The sequence below is a fragment of the Pan troglodytes genome, chromosome 11, assembly GCF_028858775.2.
Source record: "Pan troglodytes isolate AG18354 chromosome 11, NHGRI_mPanTro3-v2.0_pri, whole genome shotgun sequence".
Lineage (NCBI taxonomy): Eukaryota > Metazoa > Chordata > Mammalia > Primates > Hominidae > Pan > Pan troglodytes.
Genome location: NC_072409.2, coordinates 11493098 through 11519317, shown reverse-complemented (window position 1 = coordinate 11519317; position 26220 = coordinate 11493098). Strand labels below are relative to the sequence as shown.

Genomic DNA, 26220 nt, shown 5'->3' with positions numbered 1-26220 from the left:
TGTTCCTTATATCTTGCCACTCTTCCATCCATAGCAGATTGCCTCCTGACCCAGTGTGGTTGCTTGAGCTCCAGTCATCACATCCGCATTCCAGGATTCAAAGGAGAAAAGGAGGAAGAAGGATGTGCCCCTTCCCTTCTGAGATACTTCTCAGAAGTTTTACATAGCTTTAACATGTGCATCTCCTTGAGTAGAGCTTAGCCACACTGAGGTGTGAGGGAACCTAGGGGTGCTTGGCTAAAGATGGGAGCTAAAGAAGACAAGGAGAAAGAAAGGAACTTGGCCTCAAAAGATAATCCCTACCAGGATGCAAGTTACAACAACAGGTTAAATGGCAGAAAGGTCACAAAGATGGATAAAACCAGTGTCAGGAAGTGAATGGGGGAGGTGGGTGCTCCTTTACATTACTGGTGGGAATCTGAATTGTTCAACTTTTGGGGAACATGATCTGAAGATACCTAATGTTAAAATATCTGTGTCTGGCAATCCAAGCAGTATACTTCTGTGAGTCTCTTCTGCAGAAATAAAGCACTGATGCAAAACGTGGTACATACAATGCCATTTTCTGCATCATTGTTTATAGTGGCAAAAAGGTGAAAAGAAGGGGAGCACCCATCAGCAGTGTTGGAAAGGAGCCAGCTCTCTAGAAATTGGCATGAGAGAAGGCCAGGATATATCGTTAGGTTTAAAAAATCTGCTACCCTACCTGAGGAGCTCTGTCTAATCTCCCTCTCTGATGCTTGCTTTGGCCAGTTGAATACGCTACACCTTTTGAAAATGTAAAGTTTTAGGTGGTGTAGTAGCCATAGGCCCTGTCTGTCCCTATTCTGTTAAACCTCCAGCTTCACCATTGACGTGATCTGTCTGGGCCCAGCAGGCATGGAGGCCATGACCCTGGTCTCTGGCATGAGCCCAGCATGATTACATGTTGGTAGGCAGAAAGGCATGGAGGAATGTGCTCTTGGTGGCTCAAAGTGAGGTGGGTGGAAGGGGGAGGGCGTACAAGGAAGGGTGGGTTGATGGCTTCTTATTTGTACACCCCTACTGGGTTTGGCTATAGCAATAAGGATATGTTTTCAAAGTAGGCTTGCTCAGAAAAGGCTTTGCGAGTCATGGAAGCTGTGGGTGGCCACAGCTGTGACAGTCCAGTGAGGAAGATGAACACACACTTCACGACAAATGTTTTGAGTGTTGTGGAGAAGTCTAGATGCTCTAAAAGCTGTAGGAGAAGGACCTACCTAGGGCATCACGGAGATTTCCCACAGGAAGTGACATTTAAATGAGAATGGAAGAGTACGAAAGAGCCGGGAGTAGAGGAGGGAGGAGGGTTTTAGGGAGACAAACTAGCCCCCGTTTTTGCTGGTGGTGAAAGAAGCAGGCTGGGTGTGGCCAGGGATGTGCCCGAATGACCTTCTGAGACCTGATGTGGTATCCACAAATCTCTCCTTCCTTGGCTGAGCTGTACCTACAGCGGAGCCACTTCTAAGGGCTGGAAGTGGGAGAGGGGGGCAGAGGGTCTGCACTTCAGCACAGAACATGCTCCCCTGATGGGCTCTGTGATCCTCATTGCTCCCCAGTCCTGCAGGGTCGCATGTGTCTGTCAAGGCACCTTCTCTCCTTCCAGTCCCTTTGTACTATCCTTCAGCCTTTTGGGACAGCAGAACCAGGCAGCTTGGGTGCTCATGGGGTGGCTTGAGCATCACAGGCTCACTCCGACCTTTCTCCTTTCCATAGTAGGCAGGGGAAGTATTCATTCATTTTTATTGAGAACACAATAGACTATGCTGGGCACTGTGCTGGAAACTGGGGATGAAATAACAGTATTTGAACATGTATCCCATGCCAGGCACTGTGATCAACACTTATTGCACAGAGATGGCTTCAGTTAAGGAACTTAACACATATAGAGCACTTAGACGAGTGCTTGGCACCCCCAGTACTCCTGAGCGCCAGCTGTTGCTATTAGTTAATCCTTACCACAGCCATATGAGATGGGTACAATCCTGTATCCCCACTTTACAGAAGGGGAAATAGAAGCCAAGAGGCACTTGCCACATAGGTGGTAGATGGCAGAGCAGGATTCAAACCCAGGACAGTTGGACTTCCAAGTCCTGTCCCTCTCTGAGAGTGAGTGAGACAGACATAGAGGGTGAATGGGATAGACATGACCCTCGCTTTACAGAGCTCTTATGGTTGAGCAGGGAGCAGCTGCATTGGCACGTCAGAGTGACAAGCGTTGCGGAGGGCTAAGCAGAGAGCCTGCAGAGGAAGGCCATGGACCCAGGCTGGAGGCCTGTTGGGTGGAGGGGAAGGAAACAGTATTCTAGGTAGAGTCCTCTGCGATCAAAGTCACTTGCTGCTCACCTAAGGGATACGTTTCATTCGCCTCTGGGCTTGGGCGAGGAGGTACTAGTTCAGTCGTCTGTGTACAAGCTATTAATGATTAATAATTTGAGTGCAGGGGTGTGGCTACTCATCCAAGCCAGTGTTCTGGGGTCTTATCTCCCAGGCACTCCCATTGAGGCTGATCCCTCCTTTTCCAAGCAACCTGTGCCCTGAGGTCCTGTCACACTTCTTTACCATGTGCAAATAGCCTGGGTTATGAATCTGTGCTGCCCAGCCCGCCTCTCACTCCACTTCTGTTGAGTGAGTGAGTACATTCAGATGTCGTGTTGGACTGTTCCATTGCACAGTTAGAAATAAAGAAATGAAGCATCATTATAAACCTATGATGGAAAGTCCAAGCCACGTAAATTCTGCTATGATCCTGCCACCTGCCACCCCAACATACTGAATAGTGTTTATGTTTGTGTACTTTTCTTCAGTCCCTGTCCATTGGGCAGGTGTATGTATATATATAATTTTTTTTTGAGATGGAGTCTCGCTCTGTCGCCTAGGCTGGAGTGCAGTGGCGCAATCTTGGCTCACTGCAAGCTCTGCCTCCCGGGTTCACGCCATTCTCCTGCCTCAGCCTCCTGAGTAGCCGGGACTACAAGCCGCCCGCCACCATGCCCAGCTAATTTTTTTGTATTTGTAGTAGAGGTGGGGTTTTGTCGTGTTAGCCAGGATGGTCTCGATCTCCTGACCTCGTGATCCGTCGGACAGGTATATTCTTATGCTGTTGTGTACAAAAGTGCATCTTGTCTCTTGCTTCCTCGGCATGGTTGTATGAAATTGAGTAGTTAGGTGATTGGCCACCAGGTGGTGCTGCAGCACCAGGCACCAGACCCGAACCTGGGAACCGCTGTCTTTAAATACCCAGCTCTGAGCCATCCTTGTCTGTGGAAGTTCATTTTCAGTTTTTTCCCCTAGGTGCTGTGCTGCTCATAAATGTTTTCCATACCTATTTCAAAAGAAACCAGAAAATATTGAAGTGTACAAAAATAGAAAGTAAAAGTGCCATACAATGATGCCATTAAGAGGCAGTGATATTAACAGTTTAGTGAATATCCTTCTATACTTCTATATGTGTGTTCACATGTGTTATAAAGATTTTAAAACATGTTCAAGTGTCATTTTCTCAGTGAGGACTTCTCATATACCCCCCCCCTTTAAAATTATGACTTCGTCTAGTTGGGGGGGGCGGTTTGTTGGGGAAGGAGGGATGATTAATGGATTCAAAGATAGGAAGAAGATTGGATAAGATCTAGTATTTGATAGGGTGATTGTAGTCAATAATAATTTAACTGTACATTTAAAAATAACAAAAGGAGTATAACTGGATTGTTTGTAACACAAAGGATAAGTGCTTGAGGTGACAGATACTCCATTTACCCAGATGTGATTATTACACATTGTATACCTGTATCAAAATATCCCATATACCCCATAAATATATGCACCTGCTGTGTACCTGCAAAAATTAAAAATAAGTGTAAAAAAAAGAGAAAATTATGACCTGTCTCCCACCCTGCCTACTTTTCTCTGCTTTACTTTTTTCTTTATCACTTACCATGAGCTGGCAAGCCTTATCTTTTGCTGAATGATTTACTTAGTGTCTGTTTCCCCCACTAGAATATACTGGGGGTTTTGGGTTTTTTCTTCACTGCTCTATCCCTAGCATCTAGGACAGTGCCTGATATATACTAGCTTTTCAGGAAATAGTTATTGAATGAAAGCATGAAAGTGAGTGTGCCCTGACTTTATGGACATTGCTCTCTCTCAGGAAGTATTGATCTCCCTCACCTTTTTATCTACTGCTTAGTATCCCATTGAATGGATGTGTTCTAACTGTCTTTACTGGAGCACATTTATGTGGTTTTCAAGTGTTTTCCTGGCTTTTTTGTAGCCAGTGTTACAGTCAGTAGCTTTCCTGGAACATACTCTCTGGTTATCTATTTGATGATTTCCTTGCTTTGTTTGAACTCTGGGCTTAGTGCTTTACAAAAAATAGCTCATATTAATCCTCACACCAACCCTGTAAGAAAGATGCTGCTCTTAGTTTCTCCTTTTCACCTGATGAGAAAGCTGAGGTTTAGAGAGAACAAACCCCCTGTTCAGGTCCACCCATCTTCCGAGTGTTGAGCCATCCTGTATTAAGGATGTTAATTCATCATCTGTCATGTGACATCACAAACACCCTTTTCCCAGTTTATTGACTGCCTTTCATTTTTTTCATGATGTCTTTTCCTTTATAGAAGTTTTAATTTTAATGTAGCTAAATCTGCCAGTAGTTTTCTGGCTTTTGTATCACTCTTAGGACTTTTTTTTTTTTTACCTCCAAATTATTTTAAAAATTTGATCTGTGTTTTCTTTAGTATTTTTCCTTTTTTTGTTGTTGTTTAAGTCTTGAATCCATCAAAAGTTTATCCTTATATATGATATTGAGCAAGATTTTAAACAAATTCCTCTTTTTCCCAAGTGAATAGTAAATAGTTTCATCAACATTTATTGAAGAATCTATCTTCTCCACTGTTTGAAATGCCTCTTAGTTATATGCTACTCCTCGCATATCCTGGATCCTGTGTTCTGGACTGTGTCTTGTCCTGCAAATCTGTTTCTCTGTTTCTGTGCCATTTATCATTGACTGTGACTTCCTGGCAGGATAAGACCCTTCTTACTGTAGTTCTTTTTTGAAAATGTCTTAGCTGTTTTTAATTATTCTTCCAGATGAAATTTTAAATCAATTTGTTGAGTTCCAAAATGAATCCCCTTAGGATTTGGAGTGAACTTACATTTTATTTATAGATTGATTGGGTGGAATTGATGGCTTTACAATACTGTCTCCTTATTCCAGGGAGTGAAATGTCTCTCCTTTGATTTAAGTCTTTTTTTTTTTGTCTTTTAGTAAGGTTTTATAATTTTCTTTAAATGATTTTTGTACATTTCTTTTAAAGTTTATTTCTGGATATTTTTCTCTTTTGTTAGTGGGCTCTTGGGCCATTACGCTTTCTAGCTGGTTATTGTTTGTACAGAGGAAATTGTTGATTTTATAGCTGGATAGATATCATTCATAGATTTCTCTTTAGTCCACTTCCATTTGCTTGAAATCTAGAAATTCTTAATAATTTATAGTTCATTGATGTCATCCTTTTCTGTATTTTAATGCTGCAACAGATTTTTTCCTTTTTTTCTTTTTTGAGATGGAGTCTTACTCACTCTGTTGCCCAGGCTAGAGTGCAGTGGCGCAATCTCAGCTCACTGCAACCTCCACCTCCTGGATTCAAGCGATTCTTCTGCCTCAGCCTCCTGAATAGCTGGGATCACAGGCATGCACCACCATGCCCGGCTAATTTTTATATTTTTAGTAGAGACAGGGTTTTGTCATGTTGGCCAGGCTGGTTGTGAACTCCTGACCTCAAGTGATCTGCCCTCCTTGGCCTCCCAAAGTGCTGGGATTACAGGCGTGAACCACCGTGCCCGGCCTTATGTTTTATTTATTTGGTCTTTTCAGCAGGACCTGGAGAGTGGAAGGCAAATGGGTGGACTCCTCTCATTATCTTCATAGTCTATTAGTCGAGGTTGATGTGAAAGTGTCATCTGTCCCTGTGCCTTTCTGGCACCTCCAACCCACACCATCAACCCTGCAGTGCTCTCCGTGGAATGTGGGCTGACCCTGAAGAGCCTTTGAAACTGGGCGCAGGTTTTCCGTTTTCCTGTCGCCTGGGGTGTGCCCTTTACTCCTGAAGTCTTTCTCCTACCGCTGCCTGGACTGCTTTCACTGCCCCTTTTCCAACCAGACCTTGCCCACCCTGCCTGTCTCTGTAGACAGCTTCCTTCTTGTTTTAAGGGAAGGACCAGGCTGTTCATTATGAAAATTAGGTCGTAGGGCCAGGACTCAATGCTGTTTGTCAACAAGGCCCAATAATGCAATGTGGGTATCCTGTTCTGCCAACCTACCCCTTGCCTCAAGGTTTCTGAGGTACCTCATCGCAGAAGGAACAGCAGCCAAGGAGAACTCAGAGACCCTCATTATGAGCCTGGCACCCCAACACAGGACCCTCTGGTCAAAGCTGGGTTGGAGCAGGTAATGGGCTCGCAGCCCATGGGGGCCTCCCACTTGCCTGAACTTGATCTGTGTCTGGGTCCCTTACCATCCGCCAGCCAGCAGCAGTGTATGGGACATGCAGGCCTGGTGGGCACCCTTAGGCAAGCACGCAGGAGTCAGAGAGGGGCTGAGCTCAAGCAGAGGCCCTAGTTCACCACACATCTCACAGCAGCAGTGGAGAGAAGAGAAGGTCTTGAATAGGTGATGATCTTTTGGCACTTAGTGACACTAATGGATGTGGTCCTATCCTGACCTGGCTTGGTACCAGCCAGACCAGTAATGCCTCTGCCTTTGGCAGGATCTAAGAGGGAGGGAAAAGGAGGTCAAGACCCCCTGCTCCCTACACGCCTCCTCAGTCCACCTTAGATGGTTTCTGTTTGGCCCACACGTAACAGGTGTAAAATGCCTGATTGTCAACACCCAGGGCTGCAGTCCTCCCATAATGGTTTTTCACAGGAAATGTTGAGACCCCTGTTTTTAGACCTGTTCCTAAGGGAGACTATGGGGAGGGAAATTGGGTGGGGAGGGAGGGTGGGATAGGATATGAGAATATAGAATCCTTAAATTTTTTTTAACTTTTTATTTTGAGATTATTTTAGATTTATAGAAAAGCTGCAAAACAGTACAGAGCTTACATAACCACAGTACTATTATGAAATTAATAGGTACCACACTGTTTACTGAACTACAGACCTTTTTCAGATGTTACCAGTTTTCCCCACAGTGTCCCTTTTCTGTTTCAGGATCCAGTCTAGGGTCCCTCAGTGCATTCAGCCATTGAGTCTCATCAGTTTCCTCTGGTCTGTGATAGTTCCTTAGTCTGTCCAGAAGGTATCAGCTGAGCCTTGGTGGATGAAATTTAGAGTCTAGTTTTGGTGATTCTATTTATCAAGCCTATAGAGTGAAAGAGTCTCATCTAGCCCTGCAGGTGTTGTTGTAGGCGCCTGGCCTGGCTGGCACTCCCCGTGGACATGAGTCTTCCTGTCCACAGGAGGCAGCCCAGGAGGCTCCCCACTGCTGCCCTCCTCCAGGTGAGGTATGAGTGGGCCACTGTACTCCTTCCTCCAGTTGCAAGGGAAGCAGCTAACAGGGTCTGACACTTCTCTAAGACTGTCTTTGTCAGGTGTCCTCTCTTTCTCTTGCTTTTTTTTTGAGATGGAGTCTCACTCTGTCACCCAGGCTGGAGTGCGGTGGCACAATCTCGGCTCACTGCAACCTCCGCCTCCCTGGTTCAACCCATTCTCCTGCCTCAGCCTCCCGAGTAGCTGGGATTACAGGCACTCACCACTACACCCAGCTAATTTTTTGTATTTTTAGTAGAGACGGGGTTTCGCCATGTTAGCCAGGCAGATCTCGAACTCCTGACTTCATGATTTGCCTGCCTCAGCCTCCCAAAGTGCTGGGATTAAAGGCATGAGCCACTTCGCTTGGCCTTCTCTTGCATTTTTAATATTTTGCCCTCTGCTAACTCTTTCAGTCTGAGGATGTGCTTAGAAGTCTTCCTCAGGCACCTCAAAACCCCAGCTTCAATCTGCTGCCCTCATCTCTTGCCTTCCCCTTTCTGCTGTACTTGGCTCTGGGAGAGTCAGGACCATCAGGTCCCATTGTGCATCGGGCCTTCCCTGACACTGCACACAGGGTGCTCTTGCCATTATATCCTCAGGCCTGTTCTCAGGTCTCATCCCAAGTGGTTCTGCAGTACCTTATACCATGGACTGAATTCTTTCTGCAGTTCCTGCTTTCTGCTTCTGTGTGATAAGGTCGTTCCCTGGGGCAGACATCATCTTCTCTTATCAGTCAGGATATTTCTTCAGCTTCTGTTTGGAGAAGGGGAAGATGCATTCTGTTTTTCTCCAGCTGGGTATGCTTTAGATATAGGAAAATGTACCTTTTTTAGTGTATTGTTATGCAAGTTATGACTTAGCTTTTGCAATCACTCTATTAAGAATAAACCATAGAGGGACGGGGCGCAGCAGGGAGACTGCGTAAGAGGCTTTCACGGTAGATGGGAGGTTTTGGTGGCTTGGATCAAGATGGAGGGATTGGAGGTGGTGAGACCTGGCCATGTTCCACAGAGAGGAATTTTCTCTGTCCGTGATGGCCCAGGACAGAGACAGTACCCCTTCTAGTTCCAGACAATGTTGCCTGCTGATACTCAAAGCAAATGTTCCCTGGATCCTGATTAAGATTGAGGGTTTGGCCAGGCATGGAGGCTCATGCCTCACTCGGGAGGCCGAGATGGGCAGATCACCTGAGGTCAGGAGTTCGAGACCATCCTGGCCAATGTGGCAAAACCCCGTCTCTACTAAAAATACAAAAATTACCTGGGCGTGGTGGCACACACCTGTAATCCCAGCTACTTGGGAGGCTGAGGCAGGAGAATTGCTTGAACCTGGGAGACGGAGGTTGCAGTGAGCTGAGATTGCGCCACTGCACTCCAGCCTGGGTGAGGGAGCAAGAATCTGTCTCAAAAAAAAAAAAAAAAAAGATTGAGGGCTTTACAGAGTTAGGAAAAGGAAATGGGGGGTTGAGTTCCTGGCCTGGCTACTGTGCACTGTGATTCCGAACACACACAAGGGGAAGCTTCACTATTCAGGCTTCCAGAATAGCAGGGCACCTCTGATGCACCCAGGGCTTTTGTGGGTATCTGGTATGTCTGAGGTAGACCACCCTCATTTCTTCACTCTCCCTTTCACCCTCATTTCTTGATGTTCCCTTTAAGCCCACCCCCACAAATATCCCCTGGCCTCCCAGTTTCCTAAAATTTGCCTCCTTTCCCTATGGAAGAAATCAGGTCTTGTCAGCTGGTGGCTGCAGGGGAGGATTTTTTCCTCCTTCACCTGTCTTCTGCAGGCACCTTGTTTTGGAAGGGGAGAACCTTCGATTTCCAGAGTAGATTGTAGATGCTTATGTGGGAGATGGGGACGCTCTAGCCAGCCTTTCATAGAGGGTCTAAAAGAAAACTCTCCTGCCAACTAGAGAACCCTTTCCTGGTCTTCAGAGAAATGCATATTCCTCATTCACATTTGTTTCATTGCCTCCCCTTCAAATTGATTCTTGTGGTCTTAGGCTAAGAGAGCATTGTCTGTGCTGGAAGGTGAAGTGGTGGTGGAGGGTGTTACCAGAAACAATTGCTGTCATTTCTTGAATCCACGCTACCTGCCAGGCTCTGCACCAGCCACTTCTACATACATCATCTTATTAATCCTTTCAGCCTCCTGTGAAGTAGGTACAGGGGTAGGTACAGGATGAGCATCCCAACTCTGAAAATCTGAAATAAAAATGCTCCAAAATCTGAGACTCTTTGAGTGCTGACATGATGCTCAAAGGAAATGCTCATTGGAGCATTTTGGATTTTGGATTTGGGGATTTGGGATGCTCAGCTGGTAAGATAATGCACATATTCCAAAATCCAAAAAATCAGAAATCTGAAACACTTCTGGCCCCAAGCATTTCGAATAAGGGATGTGCAGCCTGTACCATGATTCTCCCCAGAGGAGGAAAGTGGATGTTGGCCAGGTCAAGCAACTGGCCAAGGGCACAAAGTAAGTGAAAAGTGAGTGTTCAGATCCTGGTTCTCTGTCCCCTAAGCCACAGGGAGGAGCCTGGCTTCTTTCACTTGCTCTGTAGCTGCCTTGTTTTGTGCTCCTATCAAGCCTGCACTGCAGCTTGTTACCCTGGTGGGGGTGGGGTTGAGCTACAGGTGACTTTAAAGCCTCCCCAAATCCAGGTGTGCTCTGAGCCTTGTCTATAGAATGAAGGGTGGGTGCTGTGCATGGCCCCTACTATTACTCAAATATATGTAGCTACTGCAGGGATTGTTAAACCAGAGTGTTGGTGAATTTATCATAGCTTTTTGTTACAGAAGGTTTTTTTCCTTAACAGATGACAAAAAGAGAACTACATTTTTTTTAGTGTTGTAAGGCGGGTCTCTAGAGTGTGTTTCCCTTTATATTTATATCCCTGTATATCCACACATATCAGAGTATCTGTGTGGGTGTGTGCATTAAGATGCTACCCAACACTGTGAACTGTGTTAACCCTGGGGACAGGGACTAGGTAGGGGCTTTGGGGAGAGCAGACTTGCCTTTTATATTTTATACCTTTTTATCCAGTTTACATAATTCTACTATGCATATGAATTACTTTTCTTTTAAAAATTGAGGCTGGGCGCAGTGGCTCATGCCTGTAATCCCAACACTTTGGGAGGCCGAGGTGGGCAGATCACTTGAGGCCTGGAGTTTAAGACCAGCCTGGCCAATATGGTGAAACTCTGTCTCTACTAAAAATACAAAAAATTAGCTGGGCGTGGTGGTGCATGCCTGTAGTCCCAGCTACTTGGGAGGCTGAGGCAGGAGAATCGCTCGTTTGAACCTGGGAGGCAGAGGTTGCGGTGAGCTGAGATTGCACCACTGCACTCCAGCCTGTGCAACAGAGTGAAACTCCATCTCAAAAAGAAAAAATAAAATAAAATAAAATAAAATTTCAGAAAGTCCTCATCCTTGAAAAGGTTAGGCATCCCTGGGCTGGACTATAAATTTCCTGAGGCCAAGGATGGGTTTTCTCCCCTTCTGCCTCCTCAGCTTCAGCATACAGAGCCTGGGACATGGGGGCGCTTGAGAATGCCTGTCACAGGATGGCTGCTTGTTTGTGCCGGCCCCCAATTCAGCTCCGTAAACATAGGCGCTTCCCTTCCCCAAGAAGACGCTTTTCCTGGCCCTTCTTTCCGTGCTTGCTCAATCTCCCAAGTTCTTTTTTTTTTTTTTTTTTATACTTTAAGTTTTAGGGTACATGTGCACAATGTGCAGGTTAGTTACATATGTATGCATGTGCCATGCTGGTGTGCTGCACCCATTAACTCGTCATTTAGCATTAGGTATATCTCCTAATGCTATCCCTCCCCACTCCCCCCACCCCACAACAGTCCCCAGAGTGTGATGTTCCCTTCCTGTGTCCATGTGTTCTCATTGTTCAATTCCCATCTATGAGTGAGAACATGCGGTGTTTGGTTTTTTCTCCTTGCGATAGTTTACTGAGGATGATTTCCAGTTTCATCCATGTCCCTACAAAGGACATGAACTCATCATTTTTTATGACTGCATAGTATTCCATGGTGTATATGTGCCACATTTTCTTAATCCAGTCTATCATTGTTGGACATTTGGGTTGGTTCCAAGTCTTTGCTATTGTGAATAGTGCCGCAATAAACATAGGTGTGCATGTGTCTTTATAGCAGCATGATTTATAGTCCTTTGGGTATATACCCAGTAATGGGATAGCTGGGCCAAATGGTATTTCTAGTTCTAGATCCCTGAGGAATCGCCACACTGACTTCCACAATGGTTGAACTAGTTTACAGTCCCACCAACAGTGTCAAAGTGTTCCTATTTCTCCACATCCTCTCCAGCACCTGTTGTTTCCTGACTTTTTAATGATTGCCATTCTAACTGGTGTGAGATGGTATCTCATTGTGGTTTTGATTTGCATTTCTCTGATGACCAGTGATGATGAGCATTTTTTCATTTGTCTTTTGGCTGCATAAATGTCTTCTTTTGAGAAGTGTCTGTTCATATCCTTTGCCCACTTTTTGATGGGGTTGTTTGTTTTTTTCGTGTAAATTTGTCTGAGTTCATTGTAGATTCTGGATATTAGCCCTTTGTCAGATGAGTAGGTTGAGAAAATTTTCTCCCATTTTGTAGGTTGCCTGTTCACTCTGATGGTAGTTTCTTTTGCTGTGCAGAAGCTCTTTAGTTTAATTAGATCCCATTTGTCAATTTTGGCTTTTGTTGCCATTGCTTTTGGTGTTTTAGACATGAAGTCCTTGCCCATGCCTGTGTCCTGAATGGTAATGCCTAGGTTTTCTTCTAGGGTTTTTATGGTTTTATGTCTAACGTTTAAGCCTTTAATCCATCTCGAATTAATTTTTGTATAAGGTGTAAGGAAGGGATCCAGTTTCAGCTTTCTACATATGGCTAGCCAGTTTTCCCAGCACCATTTATTAAATAGGGAATCCTTTCCCCATTGCTTGTTTTTCTCAGGTTTGTCAAAGATCAGATAGTTGTAGATACGCGGCGTTATTTTTGAGGGCTCTGTTCTGTTCCATTGATCTATATCTCTGTTTTGGTACCAGTACCATGCTGTTTTGGTTACTGTAGCCTTGTAGTATAGTTTGAAGTCAGGTAGTGTGATGCCTCCAGCTTTGTTCTTTTGGCTTAGGATTCACTTGGCGATGTGGGCTCTTTTTTGGTTCCATATGAACTTTAAAGTAGTTTTTTCCAATTCCGTGAAGAAAGTCATTGGTAGCTTGATGGGGATGGCATTGAATCTATAAATTACCTTGGGCAGTATGGCCATTTTCACAATATTGATTCTTCCTACCCATGAGCATGGAGTGTTCTTCCATTTGTATCCTCTTTTATTTCATTGAGCAGTGGTTTGTAGAAACTCACTCAAAACTGCTCAACTACATGGAAACTGAACAACCTGCTCCTGAATGACTACTGGGTACATAACGAAATGAAGGCAGAAATAAAGATGTTCTTTGAAACCAACGAGAACAAAGACACAACATACCAGAATCTCTGGGACACATTCAAAGCAGTGTGTAGAGGGAAATTTATAGCACTAAATGCCCACAAGAGAAAGCAGGAAAGATCCAAAATTGACACCCTAACATCACAATTAAAAGAACTAGAAAAGCAAGAGCAAACACATTCAAAAGCTAGCAGAAGGCAAGAAATAACTAAAATCAGAGCAGAACTGAAGGAAATAGAGACAAAAAAAAAAACCCTTCAAAAAATTAATGAATCCAGGAGCTGGTTTTTTGAAAGGATCAACAAAATTGATAGACTGCTAGCAAGACTAATAAAGAAAAAAAGAGAGAAGAATAAAATAGACGCAATAAAAATGATAAAGGGGATATCACCACTGATCCCACAGAAATACAAACTACCATCAGAGAATACAGCAAACACCTCTATGCAAATAAACTAGAAAATCTGGAAGAAATGGATAAATTCCTCGACACATACACTCTCCCAAGACTAAACCAGGAAGAAGTTGAATCTCTGAATAGACCAATAACAGGAGCTGAAATTGTGGCAATAATCAATAGCTTACCAACCAAAAAGAGTCCAGGACCAGATGGATTCACAGCCGAATTCTACCAGAGGTACAAAGAGGAACTGGTACCATTCCTTCTGAAACTATTCCAATCAATAGAAAAAGAGGGAATCCTCCCTAACTCATTTTATGAGGCCAGCATCATCCTGATACCAAAGCCGGGCAGAGACACAACCAAAAAAGAGAATTTTAGACCAATATCCTTGATGAACATTGATGCAAAAATCCTCAATAAAATACTGGCAAACCGAATCCAGCAGCACATCAAAAAGCTTATCCACCATGATCAAGTGGGCTTCATCCCTGGGATGCAAGGCTGGTTCAATATATGCAAATCAATAAATGTAATCCAGCATATAAACAGAACCAAAGACAAAAACCACATGATTATCTCAATAGATGCAGAAAAGGCCTTTGACAAAATTCAACAACGCTTCATGCTAAAAACTCTCAATAAATTAGGTATTGATGGGACGTATCTCAAAATAATAAGAGCTATCTGTGACAAACCCACAGCCAATGTCATACTGAACGGGGAAAAAACTGGAAGCATTCCCTTTGAAAACTGGCACAAGACAGTGATACCCTCTCTCACCACTCCTATTCAACATAGTGTTGGAAGTTCTGGCCAGGGCAATTAGGCAGGAGAAAGAAATAAAGGGTATTCAATTAGGAAAAGAGGAAGTCAAATTGTCCCTGTTTGCAGATGACATGATTGTATAGCTAGAAAACCCCATTGTCTGAGCCCAAAATCTCCTTAAGCTGATAAGCAACTTCAGCAAAGTCTCAGGATACAAAATCTGTGTACAAAAATCACAAGCATTCTTATACACCAATAACAAACAGAGAGCTAAATCATGAGTGAACTCCCATTCACAATTGCTTCAAAGAGAATAAAATACTTAGGAATCCAACTTACAAGGGACGTGAGGGACCTCTTCAATCTCCCAAGTTCTATCCCTTGTTCCTAGTACCTGTGGAGGATCCTGTCTCTAAATCCAGCCCTCTTTACTGAGCATTGCTGACTTCTCTCCTCCACGGAGGCCTAGCCCCACATGGCATTTTGGACTCAGTGGTGCCTCCTCAGCTCACTATCTCTCCTTTCTTGGGAGAGAGGCCAGAGGTTGGATGCTGAGTGGTGTAGTTTGAAAGAAGTTGAGGAGGGAGCCGGTAAACAGTGGAGTGAGTGATGGCCATTCCAGTCTGACATGTGCTTACGTGGCCAGGCTCTCTTTGAAAGCCTCCAGATGCTGTTACTTGCCAGGAAAGGAGGCTTGGAGAGTTTGGAGAGGGTCAGGAGGAGGTAGAGATAACAGCATGGCCATCCTTACACAAGGGGGCCTTTCTTGAACTCCTGGCAGGAGGTCCAGACCCAGAGTAATGGGTGCCCTAGTGGGAAACCTTTTGGCAATACAAAATCTGATGTGCTGTGGCTATGGCTGAGAGAGAGTGTGTGTGTGTGTGTGTCTGTGTGCGCATGTGCATGCGTGCATGTGCCTGTGTGCACACGTGTACACTTACTGTTCATGGAGTAGACCGAACAGTTGTTGGAGGGGTTGTGGCAAAATCCTTCTTTGTTACCTTCCTATTTGTCTTTGTCTAGCTTCTGTGCATGACACAGAAAGGAGGAAGAGGCGGCTGCGGAGTCGTGGGAGAGCTGCACGTCCACACTGCGGAAGTGGGCTTGGAAATGGTGTTTGGGATCCATTTTCATACTTGTCTGAAACATTTGGAAGAAATCACTTTCTTGTAATTGAGCATTCCTGGACGTGTGTATTTTCTTTGAAACAACCTCCTTAAGCTGGAAAAAGTGATTATTATGCCTTCTCAGGAGTGGTCTGCATTGGACTGTCTCATGTTATTTTCTTGGTTTCCTGAACCTGAAACGTTGAAGGAGAATTCTGGAAGATTGGAAGGAAACCAAGGTTGCATATGGGATTTTCCTTTCCCTCTTCAGGAGTCCCCCCACACAAGACCAGATTCTGTCATAAGCAGAAAAAAGAGATGTGGGATTGTACTGTGGTTCTGATACAACTGCCACGTTCTTAAGAAGTTACATCATGAGAATCACTTTTTCTCCTGCAGTGTTTTGGTTTCCAGGGAGGAATTAGCAGCCAGAGTATGTGTGTGCATGTACACGTGCATGCGTGTGTGTGTGTGTGTGTGTGTGCGTGTGTGTATGTGTAAGGTGAGAGAGGCAGAAGGAGGGCGGAAAGAATGGCGTTTTTGGTGCGGTGCAAACTAATTTGCCCAAACTGAAAAAGCTGGTGCTCTCACCATTATGCCAGGCTACCTCCCTGTGTAGTAGATGACACAGCTGATGTAGATGTATAAAAATGGAGCCCCTACAGTTTATCTCTCTGAGCCTCAGTTGCCTCATCTGTAAAATGGGTCTTAATGTATATAAATCCTTTCACCTGACACCACGTGTCTGATAAATTGTCTCAATGACAATGATCAGACTGTGTATGAGCTCCTAGAGGCTTGTGCGACTCCCCTGCACAGAGCAGGGCTTGGGAAAATTTTACAAAGTTTGTTCAGAGAATGAGGGAGTGAACAGAAGGCAAGATGCTGTTGCTATATTGTGGTGTTAGTTCCATCTGTTAAAGGATAAACTGCATGGGGAGTCCTGCCTATCTTATTTGCTGCTGTGTCCCCAGAGCCCATTTAATCTGTGATGGACATGGGACTGGGGAAGGTGGGAGAGGACACCTGCCACTCATGCCCCAGCATGCTGGTATCCCACCTGTCCCTTTGTTCCCCTGTGCATCCACACATGCCCAGCGCCCTCCACACACTGCCCACACTTTACTTGGAGCCTCTCATTCATCCTTTAAGACCCAGCTCAGTGGTTCTTCTCAGCGATGTCTTCTTTGACCCCCAAAGGCATTGGTCACCCACTTCTTTGTGCTCCGGTGAACCATCTAGTGGGTGGGTGTTGAATAAACGAATGAACTACCAAGCAGTGTGTGGCAGTTAGGCCCCCATCTACTCATTCGTAACAGCCTCAAACTTAGAAGGCATCCTTGCTTCCTCTCTCTTCTTTTCCCCCTGCATGCAGTCCATCAGTAAGTCTTGTCTATGCAACCTCCAGAACATCTCCTGGATCCATTCCCCATGAATCCAAGCTGCTGCCATCTATTACCTCCTAACTGACTTAACTGCCTCCATTTTGACCTTTCCAATGTAGTTCTCCACAGAGTAGCCGAAGTGATCTTCCAAAACAGTGCCGATCAGATCATGTCACTCCCCTGCTCAACACTCTCTAGCACAGCCAGGCATGGTGGCTTATGCCTGTAATCCCAGCACTTTGGGAGGCCAAAGCAGGTGGATCACTTGAGGTCAGGAGATCAACTCCAGCCTGGCCAATGTGGTGAAACCCCATCTCTACTAAAAATACAAAAATTAGCCGGGCATGGTAGTGGGCACCTATAATCCCAGCGCCTGTAATCCCAGCTATTCGAGGGGCTGAGGCAGGAGAATTGTTTGAACCCGGGAGGTGGATGTTGCAGTGAGCCAAGATTGCGCCACTGCACTCCAGCCTGGGACTGGGTGACAGAGTGAGACTCTGTCTCAAAAGGAAGAACCTCTCTAGCATTCCCTCCAGTATACTCCAAATGAAACCCCAGCTCCTCACCATGGCCTACAAGGCCATTCATGCCCTGGCCCCAGCCTGTCTGTCGACTGCTTCCAGGTGACTCAGCTCCAGCCATGGCCTTCTCCCTCCATCATAAACCTGCTAGGCTCATGTGCATCTCAGGGCCTTTGCACTTGCTGTTCCCTCTGCAAAGAATACTCATATTCCCACTGGTTTGTATGGCTGCCTCCTTCCTAAGGTTTCAGCTTACATATCGCATCTGTAGAGAGTCCTTCCTTGACCATCCTGGCAAATATCATCTTTCACCCTATTTCATTTCTTTAAGGCATTTATCAGTATCTTAAGTTACCTTGTTTGTTATGTGTATTTTCTGACTGCCTACCTAGAGTATAAGTTCCGTGGCAGCAGGGACCTTCTGTGCCTGCCCACCTTGTGTGCCCAGTGCCTGGGACAGAGGTTCTTGACCAGAGTATCTATGAATTTGGATGGAAAAAATGACATTCATTAACTTTGAACTGAAATTTAGCATTTCTCTCATTTATTAATATAGACAGTGAACCACAGTAATATTAACAGTACCTGGGACTTGGTCACCAGTAGAAATCTCAGATATTTTCATGTCACATAACATTCGTGGGCAACTCAGAATATCTGTGCTCATAACTACTTTGAAATTACGGTAGTTATTAGACTCCCCAATAGTTCTTGTTATTGAATACAATAATAAAGATATATATTCCCTTACATAAAGAAATACATATATTACTACATAACAAATTATTTAAAAAACAATTTAATATATTTTAATATAATTTTTTGGTATAATTTTATGCATTTAAAAACATTTCTATGAGAAGGAGCCCGGAGGCTTCACCAGACTGCCAGAAGGGTCTAAGACAGAAAATCGTTAGCAACTGTTGGCTAGGACAGTGTCTAGCATGAGGTAGGGACACAGTGAGTGAATGAATAGTGTGTGTCTTCCCCTTTCCAGTGAGCCAGTGCATTTCCAGGGTCAGATTTCCCGCGGATTGGCATGAACTTGATGTTTAGGAACGAGCTTTGGTCAAGGTCTTGTGGAAATCTACTCTAACTGCCTGATGCTGACAGAGAGGCATTTATCGCCGGGCCCTGGGCTGCTCTCCTTTTCTTTCAGACACAGGCTCTTTCTTCAGTTCCTGCCTGTGCATCTGCTTCCTCCCCCTGCTTTCATCCCTCTGACCAGACTGTCCCTGCATGGGGCCACTGTCTACTCCCGAGGGTGTGGCACCTTAGCTTAGTTGACCAGCAGAGACTTAATATCTCAGGGTCCTGAGTTCCTAGGAGAACCAGGGGGCACCCTGGTCTAGTCAGTCTGGCTTAGGAAGCACAGTTCCCTATCTTCAGGGCCCTACTCTGGGTAGGGAAGCTGTTCTCAGGGAGGGGCTAGGCCAGGCTGACCCCCTCAGTGGCAGTCTGCTTCCTGATACAGAACTGGGGGCTCAGCCAGGCCTCAGGGACTGAAGTTGGATGGATGGGGGTTTCTCTGAGCCTTGAAAAGGACAGTCCGTTGTACTTGATCCTGTACTTTCCTAGTATGTGAAGTATCACTTGTCTGAGAGTCGCTGCCCATAAATTCGGCCATTTTTGTCAGGGGCGAGACATGCCAGAGTCAGACTGGAAACAAGTGCTCTGTCTTTCCTGCTAGGTCAGACCTCCTGTATAAAGCATAATGGGTAACACACTACGGCTGCCATACTTCATCTGTAGGTGGGGTGGGCCACAGGGGGAAGATGGGCAAGTTGAGAGGACTCCTGTACTTGGACCCCTGGACTCAGCTATGCTCCCTGGGGAGCCTGGAACCCACTGCTGGTGATCCCCTTCCCAGCAGTGGAAGCCCATGGTTTTACAAAGCATGATACTGTTCTTTCTCAGACACTTAAAGTTAATTTTTTGTTTGTTTTAGGAAAAAAGAATAGGTATAAATGAATAGAAAATTGTATGATAACACTGACACCGATAGTAACTGATGATCTTGATTGAGTACTTGCCCTATGTCCGGCCCTGATGGAGCATTTTAAACACGTTTCCTCATCCAGTGCTCACCCGGACTCTTGCAAGAGGCAGTGTCAGGGATGATGAAGAGCCCAGGCCTTGGCATTGACTGACCAGGGTTTGCACCTCCCAGTCCTGCCACTAACTCACAGCAAGTCACATTACCTCACTGTGCTTCCATTTCCCTGAAGTCTGTAGTCTTTACCTCGTGGGGCTGTTGTGACGATTAAATGAGCTAATCATGTGATGCTTAGCCGGGTGCCTTACACAGCACCTGCACTCACTTTAGTGCTGGTGGTGATGTGTGGAGTGGAGCCACCCAGTGAAGCTGAAGAAGTGGGTAGCGTGGTGGTGCCCTTCAGATGGGCAGAGGGTGTGCGCCGATGGCCAGTGACAGAAGAGGGCCTGAGGGCTGTGTTGAAGGGCTGTGAGACTTGAGAATTCAGTTGTTAGGAAAGCAGGGAGAGCAAGGCCTCTCGTTTGGGCCAGGCTGAGCAGTTTGAGCTCCATGTCTGGGCTCCCCTTGGGAAGAGCTACAGAGTGCCAGGCACACCCAGAAAGGAGTCAGGCCCACTTCAGCCTGGGCCTGAGACAGGCTGGATCCACTCAAAGAGGATCAAGCTGGCTGTCTTCCATTTGGTCTCCTGTGGTGACTCTCTGTTAGGCCTGGATTGAGTCACTTTAATCCTGTTTGAACTGATCTGAACAGGTTCCATCCATACCAGCTGGTTTGTTCTGGCTTAGAACAGACAGGCTGAGTTGGTCAGCCTTATACTGCCTTTGAATCTTGAGATGGATTTACTTTTAGTCTCAGTTTTTGGTTTCCCATTTTGAAGTGTATGGGTTTTTCATGGGAGTTTCTGTTGGAGGGTCCCAGCCACTCCATCCTGGGAAGCCCTTCCTTGCCTCCAGGGGCTGTTTCCCTCCTCTCAGTGCCGTCTCTTCTGCACTAGACATTCCTCAAAGTTTTTTGCTTATTAATAGTATCCTGGATAAGTGTGGTGACTCATGCCTATCTATAATCCCAGCACTTTGGGAGGTGAAGGTGGGAGGATCGCTTGAGCCCAGCCTCAAGACTCGCCCGGGCAATGTAGTGAGACTTCATTTCTACAAAAAATAGAAAAAAATAGCTAGGCATGGTGGCACGTGCCTGTAATCCCAACTGCATGGGAGGCTGAGGATCCCTTCAGCCCAGGAGTTTGAGGTTGCATTGAGCTATGATTGCAGCACTGCACTCCAAACTGGGAAACAGAGCTGTCTCTTTAAAAAAAAAAAAAAATATATATATATATATATATACACATATATATGTGTGTATATATGTATATATACATATATATGTGTGTATATATATGTATATGTATATATATACACATATATATGTATATATACACACATATATGTGTATATATATATGAAATTTCAAGGGGAATGGGGGAGGGAAGAGTTAAACATGTAAGTTCAGATCACCATCATGAAACAGAGCTGAAGGTGCTTCTTTTGTTGTAGTATAATTTATATTTCATAAAACCCACCCCTTCTAATGGTATAATTGTATGATTTTTAGGGAATTTTTAGAGCTAACTGCCACCACGATCCAGTTTTAGAACATTTCCATCCCTCAGAAACTCCTGTGTCCTTGTGTAGTCAGTTCTGTCCCTGCCCCTGGCCCACCAGTGATGTGCACTTTTGTCGCTCTAAATTTGCCTTTTCTGGACATTTCCTAAAAATGGAATCACACAGTACATTCCTTTTCATCTGTCTTCTTTCCCTGAGCATGTGTTTTAAGGTTTGTTGGTGAAGTGGCTGTATCAGCGCGTCACCTCTCTGTTTTGCTGGGTAGTGCTCCATCCTGCGGTGTGTCGACTGAATTCTCTGTCCGTTTACCAGGTGATAAACATTTGGAGGGTTTGTAGCTTTTGGCTTTTATGAATAATGGTGCTATAAGCATTCATGTTCATGTCTTTGTGTGGACATATGTTTTCTTTTTTTAGGTAGATACCTAGGAGTAGAATTACTGGGTCATGTGATAAATTTATATTTAACTTTTTAAGAGAATACCAAACGATCTTTCAAAGTGGCTGTGCCATTCTGCCTTCCCACCAGCAACGCATGAGGGTTCCGTCTCTGCACATTTTTGCCAATACTTGTTATGGCCTGTTGTTGTTGTTTTCTTTTGTTTTTAATTATAGCCATCCTGGTAGGTGTGATGTGGTATCTCATTATGGTTTCATTTGTGTTTCCCTGATGGCATTTCTCTTGTTAGCCATTCATGTATCTTCTTCTTCTTCTTTTTTTTTTTTTGAGGTGGAGTCTCACTCTGTTGCTCAGGCTGGAGTGTAGTGTGCAATCTCTGCTCACTGCAACCTCCGCTTCTTGGGTTCAGGCGATTCCCCTGCCTCAGCCTCCTAAGTAGCTGGGATTACAGGCATGTGCCACCACATCTGACTGATTTTTGTCTTTTTAATAGAGATGGGGTTTCATCATGTTGGCCAGGCTGGTCTCAAACTCCTGACCTCAGGTGGTCTGCCCACTTTGGCCTCCCAAACTGCTGGGATTACAGGTGTGAGCCACTGTGCCTGGCCCATATATCTTCTTTTGTGAAATGTCTGTTCAAATCTTTTGTGGAGCTGCTTTTTAAAGCTGCACCAGCTGTGGATCTGTGGTTCTTGGTGATGGCAAACATGGCTTCTCTCAGGACAAAAATGACTATCAAATGAGACTTCTCAGCCCGTCTCCTCTCCTTGCTCATGAAAGAGGACTTTGGCCTCTCCAGCTCAGCTGTTTCTCTAAGGAAAAACTTTACCTGACCAGTTCTTTTTTTTTTTTTTTTTCTTTTAACTATGAAAATTATCAAGTACTTGGAAAAGTGCAGAGACTGGTACAATGAACTCCTCTATACCCTCTTGACTAGATTCAGCCATCGTTATCATGCTGGCATATTTGCCTTGTCTCTACTCACATATATTTTGCTGACCCATTTTAACCTAAGTTTTAAACTCACTTTACGTCTATATGTTGACACATACCTCACTAAGGATAAAGACCTTTTCCTACTTAACCACTGCATTGTTATCATACTTAGGAGAATTGACAGAAAGTCAGTGGTACCCTCTAAGATCCATAGTCAGCTTTCCCCAGTTGATTCCCAAATGTTGTTTATAGGGCAGGCTAGTTCTTCTGAGTGTTCTTGGGAAGAATGGGAAGGTAGAAGGCTCACAGGATAGAACTGAGGAGGGGATAACTGAAGTGGATATATTGTATTGGAGCAACTTTGAGGGATGAGAGAAGAGTCATTGTCAGCACTGGAGATGTACCAGGAGAGAACCTGGGTCATTTGGACATTCCTTTTTGGTTGCTTGCCCCTGTTTCTTCCCTTTCTTCCCTTCCCTCCCTTCCCTCCCTCCCTCCCTCCCTTCCTCCCTTCCTTCCTTCCTTTCTTCCTTTTTTTTTTGATGGAATCTTGCTCTATCACCAGGCTGGAGTGCAGTGGTGAGATCTTGGCTCACTGCAACCTCCGCCTCCTGGGTTCAAGCAATTCTCTTGCCTCAGCTTCCCAAGTAGCTGGGACTACAGGCGCCTGCCACCACGCCCGGCTAATTTTTATGTTTTTAGTAAAGACGAGGTTTCACCATGTTGGCCAGGCTGGTCTCGAACTCCTGACTTCAAGTGATCTGCCCACCTCAGCCTCCCAAAGTGCTGGGATTACAGGTGTGAGCCACTGTGCCCGGCCGCCCCTGTTTCTTTGACAGCATACTTCTGTGTGCCAGGCCCTGTGACTGAGGGACCTGGGAGGGTTGCAGATGGAGTCAATATCATCAGGCTGACTTTTCTTCTTTTTGAGCTACCTCCAAAGACTGGAGCCAACTGCAATTATCCAGGCAAATCATTTTTCGCAGTGACCTTTGGGCTAGATCTTGCTCTCCAGGACTGATTTTCACATAGGCATCACAGATTCGGCATTTCCCAAATCAAATTCACCATCCTTCCCCCAAATCTGCTATGTCACCTCTGTTCCTTCCTTGAAGAAGGACACACCATCCTTCTGGTACCTCATGCCAAAAACCATCTCATCCTCAGCTGGTACTTCTGCCTCCCTCCACTTCAGTGCCTGGGGAGTCTCTGTCCTTCCTGTCTCTCAGTCTCTCTCCTCTCTGACTTGACTGCCGCAGCCTCAGCTCAGGGGCCCTTCCTTACCTCTTGCCTGGATAACTGCAGTTGGTTCCAGTCTTTGTCTTCTCCTCGCCTTCCTCCCAACTCCCTCCTTACTCTCCTGGTCACTTGCCACTAAAAAGCTGTCAGTGGCCACAGCTTTCTGTGTTCAGTGATGTGGTAGATGCTCTTCTAGAGGTGTGTGCACTTGGGTGACAGAATAGCTGGCTCTGTTTTGGGTTGTTCAGGCATGATAGCCAGAAGAAGGGACATTTGAGCAGGGTCTTGAATGATGACAGGGTGGCAGGGTGGCATGAACAAAGCCATCAAATAATGAGATATCTGCCTCCCTGTGCCTCAGTTTCCCCACATGCAATAGGGTGTAATGATAGGACCTACTTCAGGATTTTTGGGTTAGATGAGCTAATGTATGCCAAGCATGGCATATGGTACTATATGGGGTTAGCTATTACCCAGGTTATTATGGATGAAGAAATGTGGTGCCAGGGGAACACAAGAGAATTTGCTTGTCTTCTTCACCCTGCCTTTGGTTTAAAAGAAAAATCAAGGCTGGATGCGGTGGCTCACACCTGTAATCCTAGCACTTTGGGAGGCCCAGGTGGGAGGATTGCTTGAGCTCAGGAGTTTGAGACCAGCTAGGCAACATAGCAAGACCCCACCTCCACAAAACAATTAGTGGAGCATGGTGGCACATGCCTGTAGTCCCAGCAACTCGGGAGACTGAGGTGGAAGGATCACCTGAGCCCAGGAGGTTGAGGCTGCAGTAAGCCGTGATTGAGCCACTGCACTCCAGTCTGGGTGACAGAGCAAGACCCTGTCTCAAAATAAATAAGACAAAGATCACAAACTCTAGTGCCTGCAAGGGCCAGGCACGCACTGAAATGGTCGCACAAGCTAACTGGGGACTCAAAGGCCCTGCTCCAATCCAAGGGGCAGCCACCACTCAGCTGGCTGATGGTCACCATACAGTAAAATGGGCCCAGTATTGCCAGAAAAGTCAGAAATGCAGAATTCTATGTGAAATCTTCCAATTTTTAAATGTTGGTTATTAATTTTAAAAATATTAATACCCTGTACAAGCCCATCAAACTGTATCTGTGGGCCATAGTTAGCCTGAAAGCCACTAGCTTATGACCTTTCTTTAAAGGTCTCCTCTGAGATGATCTGCTCAAATCTGGTACAACTTTTGCCTGGGGGTGGGGATAAATTTGTTTTGAAGACTGATTTTTATGAGCCCCTTTGCCTTGCAGGACTTCTCCAGACAGGTTATGTTACCTGCAGAGGCTGCCCTGAAGCTCCCTGTGGCCTGGAGACTATGTACAAGAGGAATGGTCTGATGGCTAGCGTGTTGGTCACCTCTGCCACTCCACAGGTACTGAGGCTGCAAGAATCGGGACAGTGGGTAGAGGGGTCTCCTTTCAGCTAACCCAGGCCCCAGCTGAGCCTTGGACAGCGAGGCAGTAGGGCTCTGTGAATACCACCATTCTTAGCACTCCTAAGGCCCCTGGCCATGCTAGGCGTGAGATTTGGGAGGCAGTCGGCCCTGAGGATCAGCGTGTTTTCTGAAGTCGTTCTCTTCAAAGAAAAACAAATACCTGCCCAGTCCAGCTGTAGCAAGTGCCACATTCCATTTTGGTGGCAAGAAGGGATCAGACCTTTCCCAGGAAAAGCCGCTGCTGATTATAAATAAGTCACACACATTCCGGAATGAAGTCAGACAGAAGTCATTCCAACTGGCCATGGGTTCTTATTTACCTTGCTCAGTGGGAAATGGTTATAAGGACTGGTGGTCTGCAGTGGCCTGGGCTAGGGTCCCTGCTGTGGGGTTTGGGAGTTTGATTTCCACGCTCGGTAATGGCACAGAAGCATGCAGGAGGAGTGGGTGCCATTTGAGGCCCAAGATGCCACCACCCTATTGTGTATGTAACGCCTGCTCCTCGGACAGATTGGCAAGGCCATACCAGGGTTTGAGCCCACAAGGCCCTCCTCATTATGCTAGGCTTTTGAAGTGATCCTGGGTAACCTGCCAAAAAGTCACAGGAATCAGTTAGTTTCTTATAAACCTTTCAAGAAAATTCGGTGTTTTGATCTCTGGTCCTGAAATCGGGATAGGTTTAAGTAAAGCTGTTGCTGCAGCAGAATTGTCATTACCCTCATCATCATCACCAATGAATGTATTTGGGGCAGCTTTTGATCAACACGTCCCCTTGTATGATTGTGTGTGTTTGGGGCGGATACAATGGTGTGTCACTGGAAAGTTATAATACCCGAAATCCCAGGAATGGACTCCTTTTTGTAACTAGAGGAGTCAGACTTCTATTTCCATTTAGAGTGAAGCTTCTTTCTTCTCTGGTCTGTATGTGTATATATGTATATGTGTGTGTGTGTATATATATATATTTGAGTGTGTATATATATGTGTATACACATTATACACATTCACACATATATGCTGTGTATATGTACATATATGTGTATCCAGCACAAGGTAAGTACTCAATAAATATTTTTTGAATAAATGAATGAGCAAATGATGAATACATGTATAACTGAAGTGCTCTATAAATTTTGATGACTGAGTGATACATTTACACCAACATAGCCCCATAATTTGTTGCTTACTATATACCAGGCACTTTTTTGCATGTTCCATAGGCACCGTCTAATTTAATATTCACAATAACCCCATCAGGTGTATATTATTATTTTATCCCTAGTTTATAGATGAGGAAGCTAAGGCACAGACAGGTGAACAAGCTGGCTTGGAATCACACAGCTGCCATGTGGGTGGGGATTCAAAGCCAGGCCT

General features: G+C 45.2%; 1 protein-coding gene across 39 annotated transcripts in view; it reads left to right on the top strand.

Annotated features, from left to right (window-relative positions):
• Positions 1 to 26220, top strand: part of RALGPS1 (Ral GEF with PH domain and SH3 binding motif 1) — a 309829-nt gene that overhangs the window by 23310 nt on the left and 260299 nt on the right. For all 39 annotated transcript variants that reach the window (XR_010148845.1, XR_010148843.1, XR_010148844.1 and 36 more), the window contains exon 2: positions 24662 to 24783. Coding sequence is in view for 36 of the 39 variants with exons in the window: in XM_054659082.2 (XP_054515057.1) it covers positions 24662 to 24783 (122 nt within the window). In the remaining 3 variants the exon portion in view is untranslated. The remainder of the gene's footprint in view (positions 1 to 24661; positions 24784 to 26220) is intronic.